Source organism: Bidens hawaiensis, unplaced genomic scaffold, assembly GCF_021521415.1.
Source record: "Bidens hawaiensis isolate Kalapana, Puna unplaced genomic scaffold, B.hawaiensis_p1.1 tig00040155_1, whole genome shotgun sequence".
In the NCBI taxonomy this organism is placed as follows: Eukaryota; Viridiplantae; Streptophyta; class Magnoliopsida; order Asterales; family Asteraceae; genus Bidens; species Bidens hawaiensis.
Window position 1 is genome coordinate 48429 of NW_027505654.1, and position 22020 is coordinate 70448.

At 33.9% G+C, this 22020-nt stretch overlaps 1 protein-coding gene across 1 annotated transcript; it reads left to right on the forward strand.

Moving 5' to 3' along the window:
- The first annotated feature begins 2227 nt into the window (after positions 1-2227).
- On the forward strand, positions 2228-7484 carry LOC143614528 (TOM1-like protein 3). The gene is made up of 10 exons (XM_077087941.1): positions 2228-2264; positions 2346-2481; positions 3520-3598; positions 3701-3799; positions 3891-4004; positions 4720-4865; positions 4939-5020; positions 5098-5183; positions 6180-6380; positions 6907-7484. The coding sequence occupies exons 2-10, from the start codon at positions 2363-2365 to the stop codon at positions 7418-7420; spliced, it is 1440 nt and encodes a 479-aa protein (XP_076944056.1). The 5' UTR covers positions 2228-2264; positions 2346-2362; the 3' UTR covers positions 7421-7484.
- The last annotated feature ends 14536 nt before the right edge of the window (positions 7485-22020 follow it).

Sequence of the window (22020 nt, forward strand, 5' to 3'; positions counted from 1 at the left end):
CTGAAGAAGAAACCTGATATATAATTAATAAATAAACAAAGGGACTAAATGTCCACATGTTTTGTACAAATAAATTATCAAGGTTACAGCTATACAAAACATGTCTGAAGCTAGATCGTTGATCTAGATATTTATACAAATGTTATACTCGTACTATAGGTCCGAGATAACAGCCAATCAATCAATCTGAAAGCTGAAAACAGAAACAGGAATCAGTAACAGAAACTGATTTACAGACAGGGGTTAGTAACCGAAACTGATCAATATACAGGAATCAGTATCAGAAACTGATTACAATCATAAAAGGTGAATACGCCCTAAACTTTTACAACTCTTTTAGAGTCTGAACTGTTTACATAGGATTTACGAATCCTTAAAACTTTGTGATACAATAATGAGAAACGGGCATACTCAAATTAAGAGTATACATGTGTCTGGATCCATACATACATGGTGACTCGGATTTCCCCGAGGCCATGCATATCATCAAACATGCCTCTGGTAGTCTACGGGACTGATCAGAGAAATGATATTGTGTATATGATTAATTGTACATGTACTTAGGGTAATTGTAACCCAATTGAGTTGGGTGCCTAATGAGTATTGACACAAAGGTATTGTTATTGTTTACACACTGGTATTATTGAGTCAGTGTCATTCACCGGCTGTGTGCTGACGTATTTTTCCCCACATTTCAGGGAACTATAAAGAATAGAACTGACATGCAAGACTGATAGAAGATTAGAGACATAGTCATTAGAGGTGATGTGATGGCTCAGATATTCTAGTTAAATATTGTAAAGAATCATATTTTGAAATAACAGGTATTGAAATAACAAAACGGGTATTCTGACCTGACATTTTATAAATGAATATTTTATTAAAAGACTTCCGCTAATAACCCGCAACTCTGATATATTTTCAAACCGGATACCAACTAACGGGCGTCGCACCCAGGCCCTAAGTCGGGGTGTGACAATTTCCAAACCCACTAAAATGACCAACATCTATTTCCTCATTGTCAGCCCCACTAGATTGCCCAACATCATGTCCAGCCCCACTAGATTGCCTAGCATCCAGCCCAGCCCCACTAGATTGCCCAACATCTTCATTTAACTTTAAAGGCACAATAGAAAAGGGCCTAGGTTCATCAATCTCTTCAATAGTGATGGACTTAGACTTAGTTGGTGAGGTAAACAATTCCTTTATGTTTTTAATACCATGAGTGGTATAAACATGGATGAGCTTATGCTCTTCCACATGTGTAGCTAACTCCAAACAATCTTTGTCACTACTTAGGTGTTCAAGGCCATTGTCTAAGTTCTTTTTAGGATGCAAGAACTGGTAGTACATTGGCATTGTCTCATTGTAGCCTAACATATCCAACATCAGATCAAGCTCATGAATTGAAAACTTGTCTATGTCTATTAAGTCCACAAACATTACCTTACCCTCCAACATAGGTACGGTTTGGAGGTGTTGTTAACCTACCACAAGTATGCAAGCACAAACTGAAATAATTAGGATATAAGGTTGCAAAAAAAGTTTTTTTAAGTTAATCAACGGTTAATCGTCACCAAGGGTTACAAATTGTAGCGAAAGATGCAACATTACCGTATGCATCATCGAGGTCATATTCTTCGCTTGTGTCACGTACGAACCAGCCCGAATCACACACCGGAGTTGATGATCGGTCTTTTGTGGCTGAACCCTAACTTATCGAATAGCGAGGATGAAGAAGATGAATTATTGAACGGTCAGGGGGTTAGGGTGGGTATATATTGGGGAAAATTTGAAGGATAGCTGAAAAGACCGTATTGCCCTCACGTGAGTAGCAGCTGACATGACTTAACGAGAAAATCTAACCGGGTTAGGCGAAAAGGACAAACGCTGAAGGATTTTGAAACGTAAAGAACTAAAACAATCAATTTTGAAGATCAGGAGCAGCGAATGAAATTTAGATGAAAGATAAAGGAAAATTTATGTAATTCTGTCATAATTATATTAAGCCAAAAACTTAGAACTTTCTTCAAATTATGTCTTATCTCTCAGCTGTATATCTTATAAAATTTTTAAAAAGCAAAAGACGTTGACACACACAAATACACCCAAACCAAACGCCGACCCAGAAAAATAAACCTTCTTTTATTCTCCAATTTTGTATTCCTGAACAATTCTGAATTCATACATAATTCTTTAAGGGTAAGCTCTCTGTTTTTTTTTTCTTAATTCTTGATCTTGGGTTTTCAATTTCATCGATTTGGGTATTTCCCCTTCGAATTACACACCCGATTACTTGAATTCCAATTCTATTTATTTCAATTTCTTGAATTTTAATTTTTTAGGGTTTAGGCTTCAAGAAATGTCAAATAATAATGCAGCGGCAGCAGCATGTGCAGAAAGAGCAACAAGTGATTTGCTGATCGGTCCGGATTGGGCGATTAATATTGAGCTATGTGATCTTATTAATATGGATCCTGGGTATCAATTCTTTTTCCTTTTTGGGTTTAATTTTGCTTGCTAGTTCACTTTATTAGTTTCAAGTTAGGATTTTTATGCTTGATTAGTATTTTGTTGCTGAAAAATCTTTAAAAGGATGATTATAGAGTAGAAGTTTGATGACTTTAAATGGATTTTGGTCATCTTGCCTTGCAAATTATTTTTTTTTCCTTTTATATGATTATTAATATTTTCGTGGGTTGAAAGTTTAATATGATGGTAATTTTTGTTGTCAGTTCTGTTTATTTTTCTCAATTAAAATTATTATTTTGTGGCTAAAGAAATTATAAGTAGAAATCTTTAAAATGATGATTATAAGTAGAAATCTTTAAAATGATTATTATAAGTAGAAATCTGAGTTATTTTCCTTTTGGGTTTAATTTCATACTAATTTTGCTTGTTAGTTCAGTTTATTTGTTTGAAGTTAGAATTTTTTTGCATGATTAGTATTTTGTTGCTGTAAAATCTTTAAAACGATTCTTATGCAGTAGAAGTTTGATGACTTTAAATGGATTTTGGTCATCTTGCCTTGTAAATTATTTTCCGGTTTAAATAATTGTTAATAATTTTATGGTTGAAAGTTTAATATGATGGTAATTTTTATTGTCAGTTCTGTTTATAGTTTTAAGTTAGATTTTTTTTAGTAATATTATTATTCGGTGGCTGAAGAAATCTTTAAAATGATGATTATAAGTAGAAATTTGAGGGTTTAAAGGGATTTTGTTCATCTTACCTTGTATATTCTTTTCCCATTTAACTAATTTGCACTATTTTTAAGGAGTTAAAGATTAAATTGATGGTAATTTGTTTGTTACTTCTGTCTGTTAATTTCTAGTTATAATTTTTAATTTGTAATTAGTATTTTGTGGCTGAAAGTCTTTAAGATGATGATTATATTGTAGAAATGTTCTAGGATTTTTAATATGCTACAGCAGGATTTGGTCATCTTGTCTTGTAAATTCTTCTCGAATTTTTCTTGATTTAGTGATTATATTTCTCAGCTATCTGCTTAATTTACAGGCAAACAAAAGATGCTCTGAAAGTATTAAAGAAGCGGGTCGGGAACAAAAATCCGAAAATTCAGCTTCTAGCTCTTTTTGTATGTGTTTCATTTTTAACCATTTTCATCATATTTGTTACTTGTTTAAAAAGAACAACTTTATCATTAACCTTGTTTTGAATGCTGTAATTTCTGAACTAGGTTTTGGAAACTCTGAGTAAAAATTGTGGAGAGCACGTGTTTCAGCAGATTGTTGAGCGTGACATTTTGCATGATATGGTCAAAATTGTGAAGAAAAAGGTGCGTTATTTGTAATTTTTGATCATATGTTTTGGTTTTTTACAGTTGGGTTTTTTTGTTACTAAGTTAACTCATAATTATGATATGGCAGCCAGATTTAAATGTACGGGAAAAGATTCTTATTTTGATTGACACTTGGCAAGAAGCTTTAGGGGGTCGTGGGGGAAGGTATCCCCAATACTATGAAGCATACAATGAACTGAAGGTGATTGGTAAATATATTTTGTACTCGAGTAATTGTTGAATAATAAATTTACGAAGATTTATATTTCCGTGTTTAATGTGTTTGTTAATGTATCAACAGGAAATAATAGAAACACTATTTTTGGAAGATATCGACATTTAAGGTTTTAGAAAATCAGGGTGTTAATTAAGGTTGACAAAATAGTTTGGTCGGGTAACGTGTCAAAAAACAGGTTATGGTCAAAATGGGTCATTCCGGAAAAAAGTACCAAAATGGATTCGCGTGCTATATTGGTTTTAACTTTTAATGAATAGATAACGAAATAGTAACCAAGTTCAATAAAGTCTCTTGTACGTTTTTTTTTCTAACTAAAAGAAACACTCAAGTTACAATATTATTCTATTTTTGTGTAATATTTTGTAATTGTTTAAATTGAATAATGGAACAATTAAGAAACCTGGTGTAGTGACTTCTTTTCGTCACATTTACCTCCCACTTCAAGGTTAATGTTGAAAAGAATAATCACTAAACAATAACCAAGTTTCATGCCTGCCCCAGTTGACTTACTCTTTTAACATTTATAAAAAGTTTCACAACAATCGAACAATATTGAAACTCAAGTGGTTTTGTTATTATTATAACATTTGAGTGACTTTAATGGAACTCTGAAGAAACTTGTTTACTAGTAAAATATTCTATAATATTAATGTACGCTCTATTGTTGATTAATTTACAGTCTGCAGGAGTGGACTTTCCACCACGAGGAGAGAACAGTGTGCCACTATTTACACTACCACAAACACACCCTATCGTCCACCCTACTTCACCATATGAAGAAGCAGCTATTCAAGCATCCCTTCAGACGGAGGCTCCTGCACTTGGGTATATTACTTTTAAAATGATCAACAAACTTTCACACCTGTGTTTATGACGGTCAAACTGTTGGTTTGTGCAGCTTATCGGAAATCGTAAATGCAGAAGGAATAGCTGATGTGTTAATGGATATGCTTAGTGCCTTGGATCCCAAGAATCGTGATGTACAAACTTATTTACTAAAAAGTTTTTTTCGCAGCTTTTTAATTTATTTCTGATATTCTGTGTTTACTTGTGGCAGGGGGTAAAGGAAGAATTGATTGTTGACCTTGTTGACCAATGTCGTTCTTACCAACAACGTGTCATGACACTCATAAACAGTACAACGTAAGCGACTATAATTATTTTTAAATTTAGTAATGTACCAGAATATATAAGTTAGCCTTTCTTCTAGGCCTATAAATGAACTGAACATTTGGTTTTGAGTGTGGTGAGAAGTTCGTTTATTTAATATAGAAACCAACATGAGCAAATTTTTTTGTTCATTTAGTTAACTGAACGAACATGAACACATGTTCTATTTGTTGGAGTTAATTCCCGAACCGAGTTATGGATCGGGAAGGTGGGGCCGGTTCGAGCTAGTGGATCGATCTCATTAATTAATTAATTATTATAATTAGAGATAATTATCTATTTTATTTATTAGATAGAGATGGAATTTTATTTAATAGATAAATAGGAGTTTGTATTTTACTCTAATTGTAATCGAGCCTCTATATAAACCCAAAGAATTCATGTAAGGGTTATTGGAGAATTGATCAAGTTTTGAGTTATTTTCTTGATTAATAAAATTGGTGAGTCGTGCCAAAATATTCTCCAGTGTTTAATTCGATCTGGGCCATTACTATTCGGTCATTTATGTTGGTGGACGATTGCTTATGTTATTGAGGTTCGTTCATTTGTGTTCGTTGCTTTAAGTTTGTTTAAATTCCTTCTTTGACATCTGTTTATATATTTATTTGAACTTTTTAGGCCTGTTACAATTTGGTCTGATTTTGAGAAACTAAAATGTTATGCGTTACAATTTAGGCGCTCAGTTATTTTCGTTCATGTATGTTCAGTTATGTTCGTGAACAGTTCATTTACACTGTTAACAAACGAACAACACGTTCATTTTCCAAAAGAACGAACACGAACACAAACAAGAAAACCATGTTCGTTTATTTGTTCGTGTTCGATCGTTTGTTCATTTAAAATCAAAAGAACCAACAAAAACATGCGTCATTCGTGTTCCTTCCATATGTTTACAAGCCTGCTTTCTGCTTCATTTTCCAAGTTTGACTGTCATATTTCTAAGTTCTAACTTTATGTATCCTATTTCAGAGATGAAAAGCTTCTAGGTAAGGGTTTGACTTTAAACGATACTTTGATGCGTGTTCTTAGTCGCCATGATGATATTGCCAAGGGTGTGGGCTCCACTCAGGTCGTGGGGACCCCTGCAACAGAAAGTTCAGTTGCACCTCTTGTGAACGTAACTCACGAGGATGATGAGTCCGATGATGATTTTGGTCATCTAGCACATCGGTAAATATATTTTCCTTCCTTTTTATGTGTTTCGGTTTTATTAATAAATCAGATATTAAAAATGATTACAAAAGTCGTCTTTTGTAAATAGTTATTTTACTTTTAGCTTCAATTATTTAACCAAAATCGACCTAATTTTAAGCATTAAAATCTATAGGGGAGGGTTTCATGAGAAAACCACAACGATACGAGAAAACCAAGAAAACTACCCCAACCTATCAATTTTTTTTATTTTTTTTTATTTTTCTTCATTTCTTTTAACTGTAAGGTTAGTATTGTAAGAAAAAAAAGGTGAAAAATAAATAAATAAATAAGTAGCTCACGAAGTTACATATATGTAATTCACAAAGTTACTTTATCTAACGACACGTGTTTTTTGGCAAAAATTAATAAAATATAAAAAGAATGAAAAAAATTCTTGTTTAAACATGGTTTTCTCATGATCCATTTTCTAAATGTATATTATATTTTGCTATTAGATAAAAACATTACATCGAATGAACTAAACATATCTTTATTGTTTCAGTGGGCAAAACCGGAACCAAAAGGCTACAAGAACTGAACTACCGTGTGTGGCCCCGCATCTACCACCTCCACCGTCATCAAAGAGGCCTATTAGTTCGGAATCCAGCATGACGGTTGACTATCTTAGTGGCGATACATACGCCTCTAAATCATCACCAAAACCATCTTCCCCTCCTTCGGTTTCAGATTATTACATTAACCCAACCGCAGAACTTTTCACTTCTAAACCCACATATCCTAAACCCTCTTATCCTGAACCCACATATCCCGAACCCTCGTACCCTGAACCCTCTTATCCTGAACCCTCATACCCTGAACCCTCTTATCCTGAACCCACATATGCTAAACCGTCATATGACAGCTTGGCGGGTCAGACTAAGAATCTTTCTCTTAATTCTAAACAGCCGCCCAAAAAGGAAAAACCGGAAGATGCGTTGTTTAAGGACCTTGTGGATTTTGCGAAAGCCAAATCGTCAACGTCTTCGACTTCTTCGTACCCGAATAGATCGTTTTGATGGAGTGAGGCAGTACATTTGTTTGAAGTATAAATCATTTAGTTCATGTGTTTGATATTGTGTTTTTATAAGTAGAAGGTAAAGATTTGTGGTGTGGAATAAGATGGATTTGTGGACTTGTGTTTTGGTTTTATGAGTGCATGTAAATGAGTTTTATGGTGTGATTATTGTATTCTGAAATCCCTTGTTAATAATATCATGCAACATTGCATGTTTTTGGTTGTTGGTAGCGAATAGACTAAAGGATTTATCATTTATATAAATATAAATAGTGATGTAAGAATTGTTTACTTGATTATAAAGCTTTTGGTTGGAATTAGGTTTTTTGATAGTTAATGAAAAATGTATTCCACAGCGGCTAAAAGAAAGTCAAAAGAAAACTAAAATGAGACAATGATCGTAGTGGTTCAGGTAGTAAGCATTAAATCGTTTTCTTTTATATTTTACATATTCATGTGATATATCATTATTGATATTGGTGGAGTTTAGTACTTGTTTGGGAATATAGTTGGTGACTTTGACATTAGTGTCGGCTATAGATAATATGACAGTAGAGAATGCATTTTATTCTAGTCAACTTAATTGCAAGTCTGATTTGTGTTACTTTAGAGGAGTGAATATATTATAAGTTTTAATAACATTTTCTTTTCGGCCCACATATGCTAAACCGTCTTAAATCTATATACTTACTGAATTACAGTCTAAAAATGGGGGAGCACGTGTCGAGTTACAATGTCAAGTCGGGGACTCGGGGTTAAAGGAGCTGATCATATGATTCGTTAGCATACTGTTAAACACATTGTTTTAGGTAAATGCTGTCTTTTCCTGAGCAAACACTGAAGTTAAGGTGAGTTTAGTTGTGCATATGCCTTCAGGTGAGTTCTTTATGGTTGATTGTTTTCCCCTTTTAACATGTTTGAACAAAGTACACAGAACATGGTTTTGAAAGTTGATAGCACGTACTAGTCATTTAAGATTAATAATACTTGCACGAGCCTGTACAGTTAACACATGCGGTTTTTGTTACTTAGTTATTCTCATCACTTGTTTCACTATGTGTTACACACAATATAGTGGTGTGTTGATATAATATAATAATCATTAAATATCTAGAGAATGAAAAATAACCACTTTTTAGCAATTGGAATCATATTTCAAAAGTTACTTAAGATCTCCGATATTTGTCTCTCTTTCAGTCTTTCACTCCATTTTTTTGACCATTTCTCTTCTTTTATCTGTTTCATTATCAAAACAAAAAAACATTAGTTACTTTAGTCTCAAATTGTTTTTTTGGTGGTTAAAAACACACAAAGAAGTTACAATTAACCTTAAAAAAATAAATTAATAGTATAATGATATAATAAATACCTTTCTTTTGAATCATATTCATACCATAATAAACTTCTCCCAATTAAGTGGTGACTGCCAATGATAAAACCTCTTTCACATTTTTTTTATAATCATTTCTTCTTCTTCTTCTTGGAGGAGAAGAATGATGAACATCCATGACTGCAATCACTTTCTCTCCTATTTCATTCATTACAAGCATCACTTTATTATAATAATATTAAAAAATGTAAAAATAATTAATTAATGGTATTCAAACCATGACTGCCTAGCTACCTCATTGTGCATGCATACACACGTGTCACCCGAGGAAACACTTATATAGAATATAACCCATTGTTGACAAATGCTAGAACCTTACATATGTTTTTTAAATCAATTTGTATTCTTTATTATAAATACATGTTAAATTTGGTTTTTAATTAGACCGCCGGCCGGCATTACTTTAAGGTCGCAAAAGGACGGTGACCCATTACAACGTTATATTTTATGAAATATATATATGACAATGGACAGAAAAGAGGTCGATCATTAAGTATTAATAATATAAAATAAGTGGGAATAGTTGTGCGAATAAATAATGATATTTAAAAACTAAAGTAAAATCACGTGACAATACAGCAATACTATGAATGCATGTATGAACCATGCATTACGGGTGCTTCTAACATCGTATGTAATATGCATAATCTATAATAAGTAAAGAATACAAAAATAAAAATATATGCAATGTTTGCTTGATAGTTCTTCACGTCAATTTGCATGTTAGAGATTAATTTATTTCGTGTCTCATCACATCAATCTAGCTTTTTTTTTTATAATATTCTCTATATCTGAATGCGATAAATATTTTCGGCCCTTTTGATTTATGTGTTTTAACTCATTTAAGAAAATAAAACATCTCCATCACATAAATATTAGAAATTAATGACACCAGACATGACTAATCAATCATATACTTAATTATACAGTACAAGTAACTAACCATGCATCATATATAATTTTTGTTATCAACAAAGGTCAGGGCATCCGGGATTACGCTTCTGCCCTATTATCATAACGTAATGACCCAAACCTACCTATCCAGGAGGAAACCCACACATGGGAAAACCCTCTGACCCAACCACATATGTTAATTGTTAATTAATTTCATGCTTAATTACAGAAAGGAATAAATTATTATACCTGGCGCTATGATCGTTGTTGGCACTGCTACTGCTACTGCCACTACTACCGGTTCTACCACTGCTGCTACTAGCGATCCCAATACTTTCTCTATCTCCGGAATCTGTAAACTTCTTCTCCCACTGATCACCACAACCACTACCACCAGCGGATTGGTCCAGTGTATCTGGCTTCGAGGAAGATTTTACAACGGACTTCTTCTTCGATCCAATCATTAACGGGTAAAACAAATTAATTAAAAGGCCTTTGTTATTATTCATACTTCCATTGTTCACAATAACCCTCCTAGTTTTGTTACTCTCTTGGCGTTTCACACTACCGTTTTTCTTTAACCACAACCCTTGACTTTCTTCACCTTCCTCCATACTTTGTCTAAACTCTCTTCTTTGTTCGACAATATCTTTCAACGTTAATTCGTACAATGTTTCCGGCATTTCCTCCACCATCTCCCTCAATTCCTGTTGAGCTCGAGCAATGGCTCGAGCTCTAGATGCCGGTGAAATTTCCTCAGAATTGAAAAATCTCCCTGGACTATCTGGGGGACTAGTAGTTCCCCATAATGGAGGCGAACAGACCTCTGAGTCTTGGTCTGTTGCTTCCAGTCTAAATTGGACACCTCCACTTGGTCCTCCGCGACCAGAACCACTATCAACGCCATTATTCATGTGTCGGTAATTGGCGTGGTGATTAAAGTTATGAGTTAGGTGCTCATTCAAGATGTTGTGGAATTGAGGTTTGATATCAAACATGACTAAATTTGGTGTGAAATGTGTGTGTGAAGACGGGGTGTCATTGTAAAGGAATGGCTTAAAATGCCCGTTTGTGTGTTAAAATAGAAGGAACTTTATTTGATGGCAATTATGTATGATTTGAAATTAAGGACTTCTAGATGCATGGGCGTGAGCATGAGCATGAGCGAGGTTAACAAAGAATAATACATGGTGGTAATCATGTCTCACGTGGGGCTTCAGCAATTATAAGCCAATCTGTGGTCATGCTATCCTTCTACCTCAAAAGTCACAAAATGCACGAATTTTTTTTTAAGAAAATTCTCTAAATTGACCATTTGAAAGGATAGAGAAAAAAAAAATGACCCGTAAATTTTCAATATATTTCTAAAATGTCAATGGAAATCTAGACTGGGACGACACTTTGGGTAGCGTTTCAACGAGACTCCTCAACCTGTTATAAACTGACACGTGTAAAGTAACTAAGAATGCCTAACAAAAAGTTGAAAATGTTAAAGGAGCCATCCATATTTTTTCTTAATTATTCTGCTCAAAAGCAGTCTTTCCCGACAGTTTTTTATGTTTTCTATCTGCTCCGTACAAATTCCAAACTTTTTGAAAATTACACTACACATTTAAGAGAACTTGCTCCAAGCAGACGAGTTCCATATCTTTTCCACCTTTATTATCCGGTTTCAAAGATGATACAACTCTCACAACAACAATAATCATGACGCAAGATTCTTCAAATGTTTCCCAACCATGGATGCAAGTTCCAACCACAAGTAACTTCTTGTAATCAAATTATTGGACATGGAATCACACCGATTCAATGGTTCAAGCTGAACTTTAACAAACCCTTTCATGATCCATAGACAAGACATTAAAAGGAGGTGAGATGGAGATTAATATTAAGTTATTAACCAACTTTAGATGACACGCATAAACAAAAGATATGGATCTCGTCTGTTTGAAATAAATTTTTTCTCAAATGCGTCTTGGCAGATGGAATTCAAAAGGAACAATTTTAAAAAAATTAAGAATTTATATGGAGCAGGTAGAAAACATAAAAAAACCGTCAGGAAAGACTGCTTTTGAGCAGAAGATTTAAGGAAAAAATATGGATGACTCCCTCAACATTTTCAACTTTTTGTTCGGCCTTGTCAGAAGTAATTTGTCTGTCTTTAGTATTTTAATTACTGGTTTTGTGTCAATCGAAAATAGAGAAAGCACTTTTCTTAAAAAATATCACATGTTTCTTTGTTTTTTAAGGAAGTTTTGTGACGATCAACTACGAAAAGAAGCATTAATGGTTTAGCCCAAAAAACTGGTAGGTTTATAAGGTAGAAGAGCAATGACTAGAGGATTGATGCAAGAAAATAAGCGATGGACTGGTCGAAGAAGAAAGGTTTGTTTGGGATTGAATCATGATGATGGAGACAGAGAATATGTATTCGAGTACATAATAAAAATATTTTTTAAAAAATTGACACCGTAAGGGTTATTATTGAGTAGCAATGTTTGAGAAAGGATTGCGTCTTCCAGAAGAAAAAATTCTCCATGGAAACAATTTTCAATACTATGTAATTTTTTTGTTTTTGTGGTTTGTTAATAGATACAGGAAGATAAACATTAGTTGAGTAGAGTGGTTACAAAATCCACTCATGAATTATGAGTTTTTTTCGTCTAGCTTCTTGCTAGTAATCGGTTTTAATATTATTCTACTGTTCAAAATAATACTCGCATAGTCGCATTTAGCTTGAACAATAAGGCATGACTATGCTATTTCCAATTCTCCTCCCTCAAAATTAATGAAGCACTCGGATTTTTTTTTGTTATCAAAGTTTTTATTTATATATATATATATATAGGGTAAGGATCTTAAGAGAATCATTGGCAAATTGAAAACTTTGAGAACCATTTTGGACCACTAAAAAAACCTCTAAAAATATATTTAAAAAATTATAAAACAAAAATTTTTAAAAAGTAAAAAAACCAAAATTTTTATATTTCATTCAGATTTCATTAAAAAAAACCAAAATTTTTTTTTCTTTTTAATTCGTATTACACCTATACACATATGTATACTTTCATTTAATCTCTAGTTATGTAATATACACATATGTATATTCTCATTTACCTTAAATTATACATATGTGTATAGGAAAAAACATGTGTGTACATATTATACATATATGTATAATAAAAAAAACGATTTTTTTTTCTTTTTTACTTCGTATTATACCTATACACATATGTATACTTTCATTTAATCTCTAGTTACGTAATGTACACATATGTACATTATCATTTACCTTAAATTATACATATGTGTATAGAAAAAAAGCTTGTGTGTACATATACATATTATACATATATGTATAATTTAGCTAAATCGAGAATTTTTTTTTAAAAAAACCTGGATAATAAATAAGAACTTTGGTTTTTTTAGTTTTTTTATTTTTGTGTTCTTTTTTGTTTTATGATTTTTTTTATTTTTGGGTTTTTTTTATGATTCAAAATGGTTCTCATAATTCTCAATTCCCAAAAAGTTCTCATATGATCCTGATCATATATATATATATATATATATATATATATATATATATATATATATATATATCCATTGTCCTTTATAGTTTTTTCAATATATATTGATATATATAAGTTTTCATGTGCTTGTTTTCAGCAACTGAGTTTAGAGGTTTACAAAGCCAGATTTGTTGGATCTAACCGGATTGGTTTTAAAACGGTTTGTATATAGTCAAACGAAATCAAAACTAGTTGGACCCTAAGCCGAAGTAGTTCGAAATTGACTTATAAGTAAAAGATCCAAATAATCGGATTGGTTTTAAAACGGTTTGTATATAGTCAAACGAAATCAAAACTAGTTGGACCCTAAGCCGAAGCAGTTCGAAATTGACTTATAAGTAAAAGATCCAAATAACCGGATTGGTTTTAAAACGGTTTGTATATAGTCAAACGAAATCAAAACTAGTTGGACCCTAAGTCGAAGCCGTTCAAAATTGACTTATAAGTAAAAGATCCAAATGGTTTGAAACCAAATCTATTTGGTTTTAATCAATTTCTATCAAGGCCGGCTCTGAAATGTAAAAAATTTTGGGCCGAAGGCGAAATTTTTTTTGGGCCTTAAGTAAAAAGGAGTATTTTGTGGGTTTAAACAATTTAATTTTGATATGGGCTTACTTGATTTTAACTTAGGTTGTGTAAAATTTTTTTTGTATAAGTATAAGATTAAACATGGAACGCATAACTTTTGGTTGGGACTTGGGAGTAATACCCCTTTGCCACTAGACCAAGATAGTGGTTATATAATTGAGTTTAAACACTAAATATACATATTGTTTTAATAAAAATACATATAATTTTTTTAAAAAAATTTCGAGCCTAGCGAGGTGTCGGGCATGTCGCCGTCAACCACCCAGCCCCCCGCCCCTCGGGTCGGCCCTGATTTATATCAATAAATACTTAAACCAATTTCAAACTAATGGTTCAGATCAGATTAAACCAGTTTAACCCAAACCGATTTCAAAATCCGTTTTGATCAGATTCAACGAACCCGGATTAGCTCGGTTATAACCGGTTTCAACCGATATATTCTCAAATTAACTTTTAACTTTAAACTCGTGGATTGGATTGAAAAGGGGTTCCGTATCCTAATCCAACTTGAGTTTGCACCTCTAATTGAGTCGTATGTAATATGATACTTTTTTCTCAAACGATAGGCTATTATTGAACAAGTTACTTTCATAAACGATAGGCTATCAACTAAAGTGTGATGCCAACGTGTTGCTTTATTATTATTACTAGCTTTTGAATATTACTATTACACGGGATTTGTCAAATATAAAAATAAACTAAAATTCATTATTTGAAATAGAAACATAAAATTAAAGGTAAAAAAATGGAATATGTAGTACAAACAATAAGAATGCTAGAACCTCAAATTTACATTCATATGGAAAACATAAAGATACATTAAATATTGATTATATGATAGGTGTTTATGAAGTGAAAAAAAGGGAAGGAATTGACGATTTCCAAACAAGTGAACAATTTGGATTTATAATTTTTCAGTAAAAAACATGAATTGTATGACTTCAAATTTTTTTAGGTATAATTAAGACAAAATAGCAAAAGGCGTCCTTTATGTTTGATAGTTTTTTCAATAGACGTCTTTTAGCAAAAAAAAAAAAAGCAGAAAACATACTTATGTATCAAATCATTTTCACGTTAAATCCTTTGGCTCTAACACAGTTAATTTTTCTTGTTAAATATGATCATGTGCAAGGCACATGAGGGTTTTTGTAATTTTATATAATTATTTAATAATTAATAATTAAAACTTAAAAATATAATGACTCTCTCTCTCTCTCTTCACCATCTTCCTTCTTCTCTCTATAACATCCACCATCACAATAAAAAACCAAACAACCATAACCACTTGCCAACCACCACCTGCTGTCAACCGCTGCCACCACCTACTTCCGTCATCGCCGGAGCTATCAAACCCCCAATCTCCGACTCTCTCCACCACCGTCAACCTCCAAAACACCCCGTCGCCACCACCACCTGTAACCAGCCACCCGTCGGCACCACCACCTGTAGCCAGCCAACCGTCTCCCCACTCGCCGCCAACACCCCGTCGCCACCACTCCCCGCCACCACCACAACCACCATCAGGGGAAACGAAACTCGTCAGTTCAGATAAAAAATGAAGATGAAGCAAAATTAAAAACCCTAGATCTAGAGGGATGAATCGGACCATATCAGACCTGAATCGAAGACAAATTATACCTGAATCAAAACAAATCAAAGTTTATTTGATGAACCAGGCATAAAAGATCCAAAATCAAACCTGAAATTAGGGGTTCGACATCATCTTCTTCGGCAACCCCTCCGACAACGATGAAAATTGAGGGTTGATAGCTCCGGCGACGACAGAAGCAAGTGGTGGCAGTGGTTAATTACGCTAGCTGTTTTGGAGGCTGAGGATGGTGGAGAGAGCCGGAGATTGGGGGTTGATAGTTCCGGCTATGACGAAAGTAGGTGGTGGTAGCGGTTGACGGCAGGTGGTTGGTGATTGTGGTCGACAAGTGATTATGGTTGTTTGGTTTTTGATTGTGGTGGTGGATGCTACAGAGAGAAGAAGGAAGAGGTGAAGAGAGAGAGAGAGAGTCATTATCTTTTTAAGTTTTAATTATTAATTATTAATTATTAAATAATTATATAAAATTACAAAAATACCTTCATGTGCCTTGCACAATTTAACGAGAAAAATTAACTGGGTTAGAGCCAAAGGACTTAACGTGAAAAGGATTTGATGCATAAGTATGCTTTCTGATATTTTTTTTTTGCGAAAGGATGTCTATTGAAAAAACGATTAAACATAAAGGACGTCTTTTGCTATTTTGTCTGTAATTAATCATGGTTTTAATGTTTAAAAGTTTTTTTTTTAGAATGCTTATGTTTAGAATATTAAATTTAAGATTCAAAATTAAATAATCAACCAATTAGAAATTTAAATTAAATAGCATAATTAAAACTTTTATACATATATGATGTGAGAAGCTTTGCATAATTCAAATTGAATTCACGAGTCCTTATTGTTAAAAAGTGTTGACTTCTTTAATGAAAACTAAGGTATACATTGAACATAATTATATTTTAGATATTAAATTGTTATAAATGATCATTAATGTGTACGTATATATTGATGAAAAGGAAGTAACTCATGGGTTAAACTATTTTCACCCATAACACATGAATAGCATGGATTAAGGAGAAGAAATATTATGAGATTTATGATATGATTGAATGTGGTTAAGACAATTAAGCATCATTATTTTTGTTTATTAATATAGTAAGAAGTAAGATAAGATAAGATGTTAGGGGTGTTTGGGATTGCTTATTTTCATCAACTTATAACTTATTAACTTTTTGAAAAAGAATAAGATGTTTGGGATATCTTTTGATGTGAGAGGAAAAAGTTAATAAGTTATATTTTTATAACTTATTAACTTATTGAAAAGTTATAAGGAGGTAAAATAAGGAATCCCAAACACCCCCTTAAGTCCATATTTATATACTATGTTTTTTTAGTTTATATATGTTGCTTTATTATTATTTATTTTCTTGTCCATATTTATACACTTTGTTTTCTTTAGTTTATATATCAACTAGTGTTTTCACCATGTGTGTTGCGCCCGGGCGGGTTAGTAAAACCCGTGCGGTAGTAAAACTCAAGCATTCGGTCAATTTCAGTTACGTTTGTTACGGTACCCAAACTAAAACATAACGGACGTAAAAACCGGGGTGTTAGTAAAACCCAAGCGTAGTAGGGCCCGTGCATTGCAATGGTGAGTCGATGAAAATAAACGTTTAAAATTATCAAATTAAAAAAACTTACATTCGTTACGATACTGGAACTAAAACAAAAGGATGAACATAAACCAAATATAAAATTTGAGGTAGATTAATGGGGTGGCGTGGTTCGGTAAAACTTGGATGTTGGGAGACCTTAGCATTGTCAGTCCCGGGTGTTGAGGTGATGAATCTACGTGAATTCGATCGGTTTCCGTCATGTTTATTACGGTATCGGAACTAAAACAAAAAAATATAATATAAAAATTTAGGTAGACCAGCGGGGTGTCGTCTGTAGGGGTGTTTAGAATAACCGAAAAAAATTGAAAATCGAATCGTATCCGTAATCGAGAAAACCGAATCCGAATTCAAAATTCGATTTTCGTTTGGTTATAACCGAAAACCGAATTCCGAATTCGATTAACGATTCGATTTTCGGTTATGTTTTTTTCTTTTAAGCGATTAGTTTGATTTATTCGGTTAACCGAATTATTCGATTAAAATATGAACTATATTAATTATTTTGGATATGGCCAAATATTTTTTAAGTCCATGTCTAATATGTGTAGTCCATATTCATATCCATATTTTGATTTTTCTTTTTTGCATGCTTTAGAATGGTTATTTTATGGTTGACTAGTTGCATGTTTACTTGTTAAGACACAAAGATGAAGCTTTTGAAATGTTCAAAGTCTTCCAAAATGAAGTACAAAATCAACTCGATAAAACCATCAAAGTACTTCGTTCGGATAGAGGAGGTGAATACCTAAGTGATGCTTTCCGAGATCATCTTAGGAGTTGTGGAATCATCTCACAACTTACTCCACCCGGAACACCACAACATAATGGTGTGTCCAAAAGGAGGAATCAAACTCTATTGGATATGGTTCGATCTATGATGGTTAGAAGCACATTGCCTCTATCATTTTGGGGTTTCGCTTTGCTCTCCGCGGCCCGTATTTTAAATATGGCCCCAACCAAGAAAGTGGAGAAAACTCCTTATGAAATATGGAATGGAAGGGTTCCATCATTGTCATATTTAAAGGTATGGGGTTGCGAGGCTTATGTCAAGAACAACACCCAAAACAAACTTGAAAGTCGATCCACTAAGTGTATCTTTGTAGGATATCCTAAGGACTCTATGGGATATTATTTCTACAACCCAACCGAGCAAAAGGTATTTATTGCTCGAAAGGCCGAGTTCATGGAAACTAAGTTCCTTATGGAAGGTACTAGTAGAACGGTGGAACTCGAGGAGGATCGAGAACCACAAGTCGATACACGTTTGGTTGACACTAGCAATCAACAAGAGGTTGTTGATAATGATCAAGTGGTTGATCAAGACACACAAAACGTTCGCAAATCCGGTAGAATTAGTCATCCACCCGAAAGATATGGATTTTTCATGGATGGATGCTATGTGGTAGATTCGGATGAACCCACCACATACCGTGATGCAATGTCACAATCCGATTGTGACAAATGGATTGAAGCCATGAACGTTGAGATGCAATCCATGCATGACAACCAAGTATGGGATTTGGTTGTACCACCTCTTACTTCTAAACCGGTTGGAAGTAAGTGGGTTTTCAAGAAGAAAACCGATATGCATGGAAACTTGGATACTTATAAAGCTATACTTGTAGCAAAAGGTTTCACTCAAACTCAAGGGGTTGACTATGATGAAACTTTTTCTCCCGTAGCAATGCTAAAGTCTATTAGGATATTGTTTGCCATAGCCGTACATTATGACTATGAGATATGGCAAATGGATGTTAAAACTGCTTTCCTAAATGGGCATCTTGAGAAAGATGTCTATATGGTACAACCCGAAGGTTTTGTTGATCCACAACATCCTAACAAAGTATGCAAGTTAAAGAAGTCAATCTATGGATTGAAACAAGCATCTAGAAGTTGGAATCACCGATTTGATGAAGAAGTTAAGAAATTTGGGTTCATCAAGAATGGTGATGAAGCTTGTGTGTATAAGAAAGCTAGTGAGAGCATCATTACCTTCTTAGTATTGTATGTTGATGACATACTACTATTTGGGAATGACATTCCAACCATGGAAGGGGTAAAAGCATGGCTTGGAAGTTGTTTTTCTATCAAGGATCTTGGTGAAGCCGCTTATATTTTGGGAATAAAGATCTATAGGGATAGATCAAGGCGGTTGATAGGTTTAAACCAAAGTGCATACATTGACAAAATCTTGAAGAGGTTCAAGATGGAGAACTCTAAGAAAGGTTTGGTACATATTCAAAGAGGAACGATATTGAGTAGGTCTCAATGTCCAAGCTCAAAGGATGAGCAAGATAGAATGAATGGAATCCCATACGCATCGGCTATTGGATCCATCATGTATGCAATGGTATGCACTAGACCGGATGTATCATGCGCTTTAAGCATGACAAGTAGATTCCAACATAATCCGGGAATTAGCCATTGGATGGCGGTTAAAAGTATATTGAAATACCATAGAAGGACTAAGGATATATTTCTAATATACGGTTCGGGTGAGGAGGAACTCGTGGTAAAGGGTTACACGGATGCGAGTTTCCAAACCGATCGAGATGATTCTAGATTACAATCGGGATATGTTTTCGTTATGAATGGTGGGGCAATCTCTTGGAAGAGATCAAAACAAGACGTGGTAGCCTTATCCACCACGGAATCAGAATACATTGCCGCCTCATTGGCAGCTCAAGAAACTGCGTGGATAAGGAAATTCATTGCCGACCTAGGGGTAGTCCGTACCATTCAGGACCCTTAGAGATCTTTTGTGACAACGAGGGTGCAATTGCACAAATCAAGGAACCTCGTGCACATCAAAAAACAAGGCACATTGAGCTTAGGTTAAACTACATAAGGGATGAAGTTGAAAAGGGAAAGATATGTATTCACAAAGTTCACACCGATCAAAACATTGCGGATCCACTCACGAAGCTTCTTGAAAGGCCAAAGCATGAGGGTAATACTTGTGCCTTAGGACTTCGGTATTCTAGTGATTGGATATGATCGAAATTTTGTATTTGGATATTGGAACAATTGTTATTTTGACTCATTCATGTGATTATGACATTTTGAGTTATGTTCCATTTTAGGATGTTTAAATCCGTGAATAAGTTACTTATTCTAAATGTCCGTAGTCGCTCATATTTGTAGAAACAAATATGAAGGTAAGGCTATTATGAACTTGGATTGGTGGATATTCATGGGATATGAATATAGAGCAAGGGTTGCTGCCAAGGTTCATAGATATTTATGGGTTATAAATATTGGACTGACCCGTTATCAAATGTTACTACATGGAATCCTTGTGATTGATCATAAGTAAATTTGAGTAAAGGAGAATATCATAGTATCCTCCGACCAGAGATACATATTGGGTCTTGATATTCACCAAGTATTATACTTTGACTTAGTTCTTCGCTGCTCTGAAACATGACAGTACATAAGGCTAAGATCAGGTCTGGTACAAGGTGATTGTGAGAGACGTATGTAGTCAAGAGGGGATTTGTCCCTCTTATTCATTGAGAGTGAGATGTCTAAGGCCTGATCACTCTGTGTCTCTGGATTTGACATGACATCTGTGGCAAAAGGATAAATGATAGATGTACCTAAATCATTTCAAGGGACTTGAAGGAGATGATGTTATTGAATGGCACTTCGTCATGCGTATTAGGGGTAGTAAACCGTAGTTAGGCGGTATTTGCTACTTGCATCAATCTTCTATGTATCTTGTGCAAGTGGGATATTGTTGGACTTGTTATGCCCAAGACACATATTTTTATTGATGTGGCTAGTACGTCATGATCCAAGTCGGGTCATACCCAATAACAAGCTAGACAAACACCTATAATATTCGTTTATGGATGATATGATCATAACAAATGAATATTAACACTTGATTTATTTAGAAAGGGGTTTCTAAATACAATGTACTTGTGTAGTAAATAAATCATATGGATGATTTATATTTGAGAGAACTTTACATAGTGTTATTTAAGTTGGTTAAATAACAATATGTAAACCAAATTACCAAGCATGTCACCTATATGTTTTATAACATATATGGAAAGTTGTATAAAAACTAATAATAATAAGAATGAGAAAGGAAGGCCCCCCCCCCCCCCTCTTTCACTTCCATTATTATATTAGTTTCTCCAAAGTAGTGGAGGCATGCAAAGGTTTTTATTGGTGCTAGTGAGTGGTGCCTTATTTGAAAGACTAATTGTCTTGTTTCTTTCATTATTCTCTCTAACACAACACACATTCCACAAGAGAATACTTGAGAAAACTCTCTCTACACTTCTCTTTTCTTCTCTTGAAGGGCCAAGAGTAAGAACAAGTACACTAGAGGAAATATCCTCTACACCCATTCTTCTCTTCCTCTCTTTGGACGACCAAGGAAAAAGGAACCAAAGAGAAGACACAAATGTTGCCAAATCCTAGCTACAAGTGGTGTTTGTTGGAAGCTTGGGGTATGCTAGCTTGAGGAGCTTCATATTCAAGTTCTTGCCTTCTTCATCATCATCTCCTTCCTCTTCCTTGGATTTGAAAGGTAGCTTTAACATGCATGTACTTATAGTGACATGCATGTGTTAGATAGTATGTATTTCGTATTTGGATCCGGGTTTGGGTTTTGCATGTGTAAAATTGGTTTTATACAAATCAAATTAACAAGATTTAAAACTTATTTCCGCTGCGTTTTTGGTAAAATAGGGATTTTATCACTTTGATAATCTTGTTAAAACCCAACATTTACCACATTCATCTTCTACACTGAAAAGTGTTTAGGTAGATATGATTTCATTAAAGATATAAATATTTATTATATTAACATAAATACTCGCATATTTTTAATCTATAATTTAGGTAATTAGTTATTTAATTTTTTTTTTCGAACGACAACTTTCATTAAAAAGGCACAACTAGCAAGACGCTAGAGGCCGA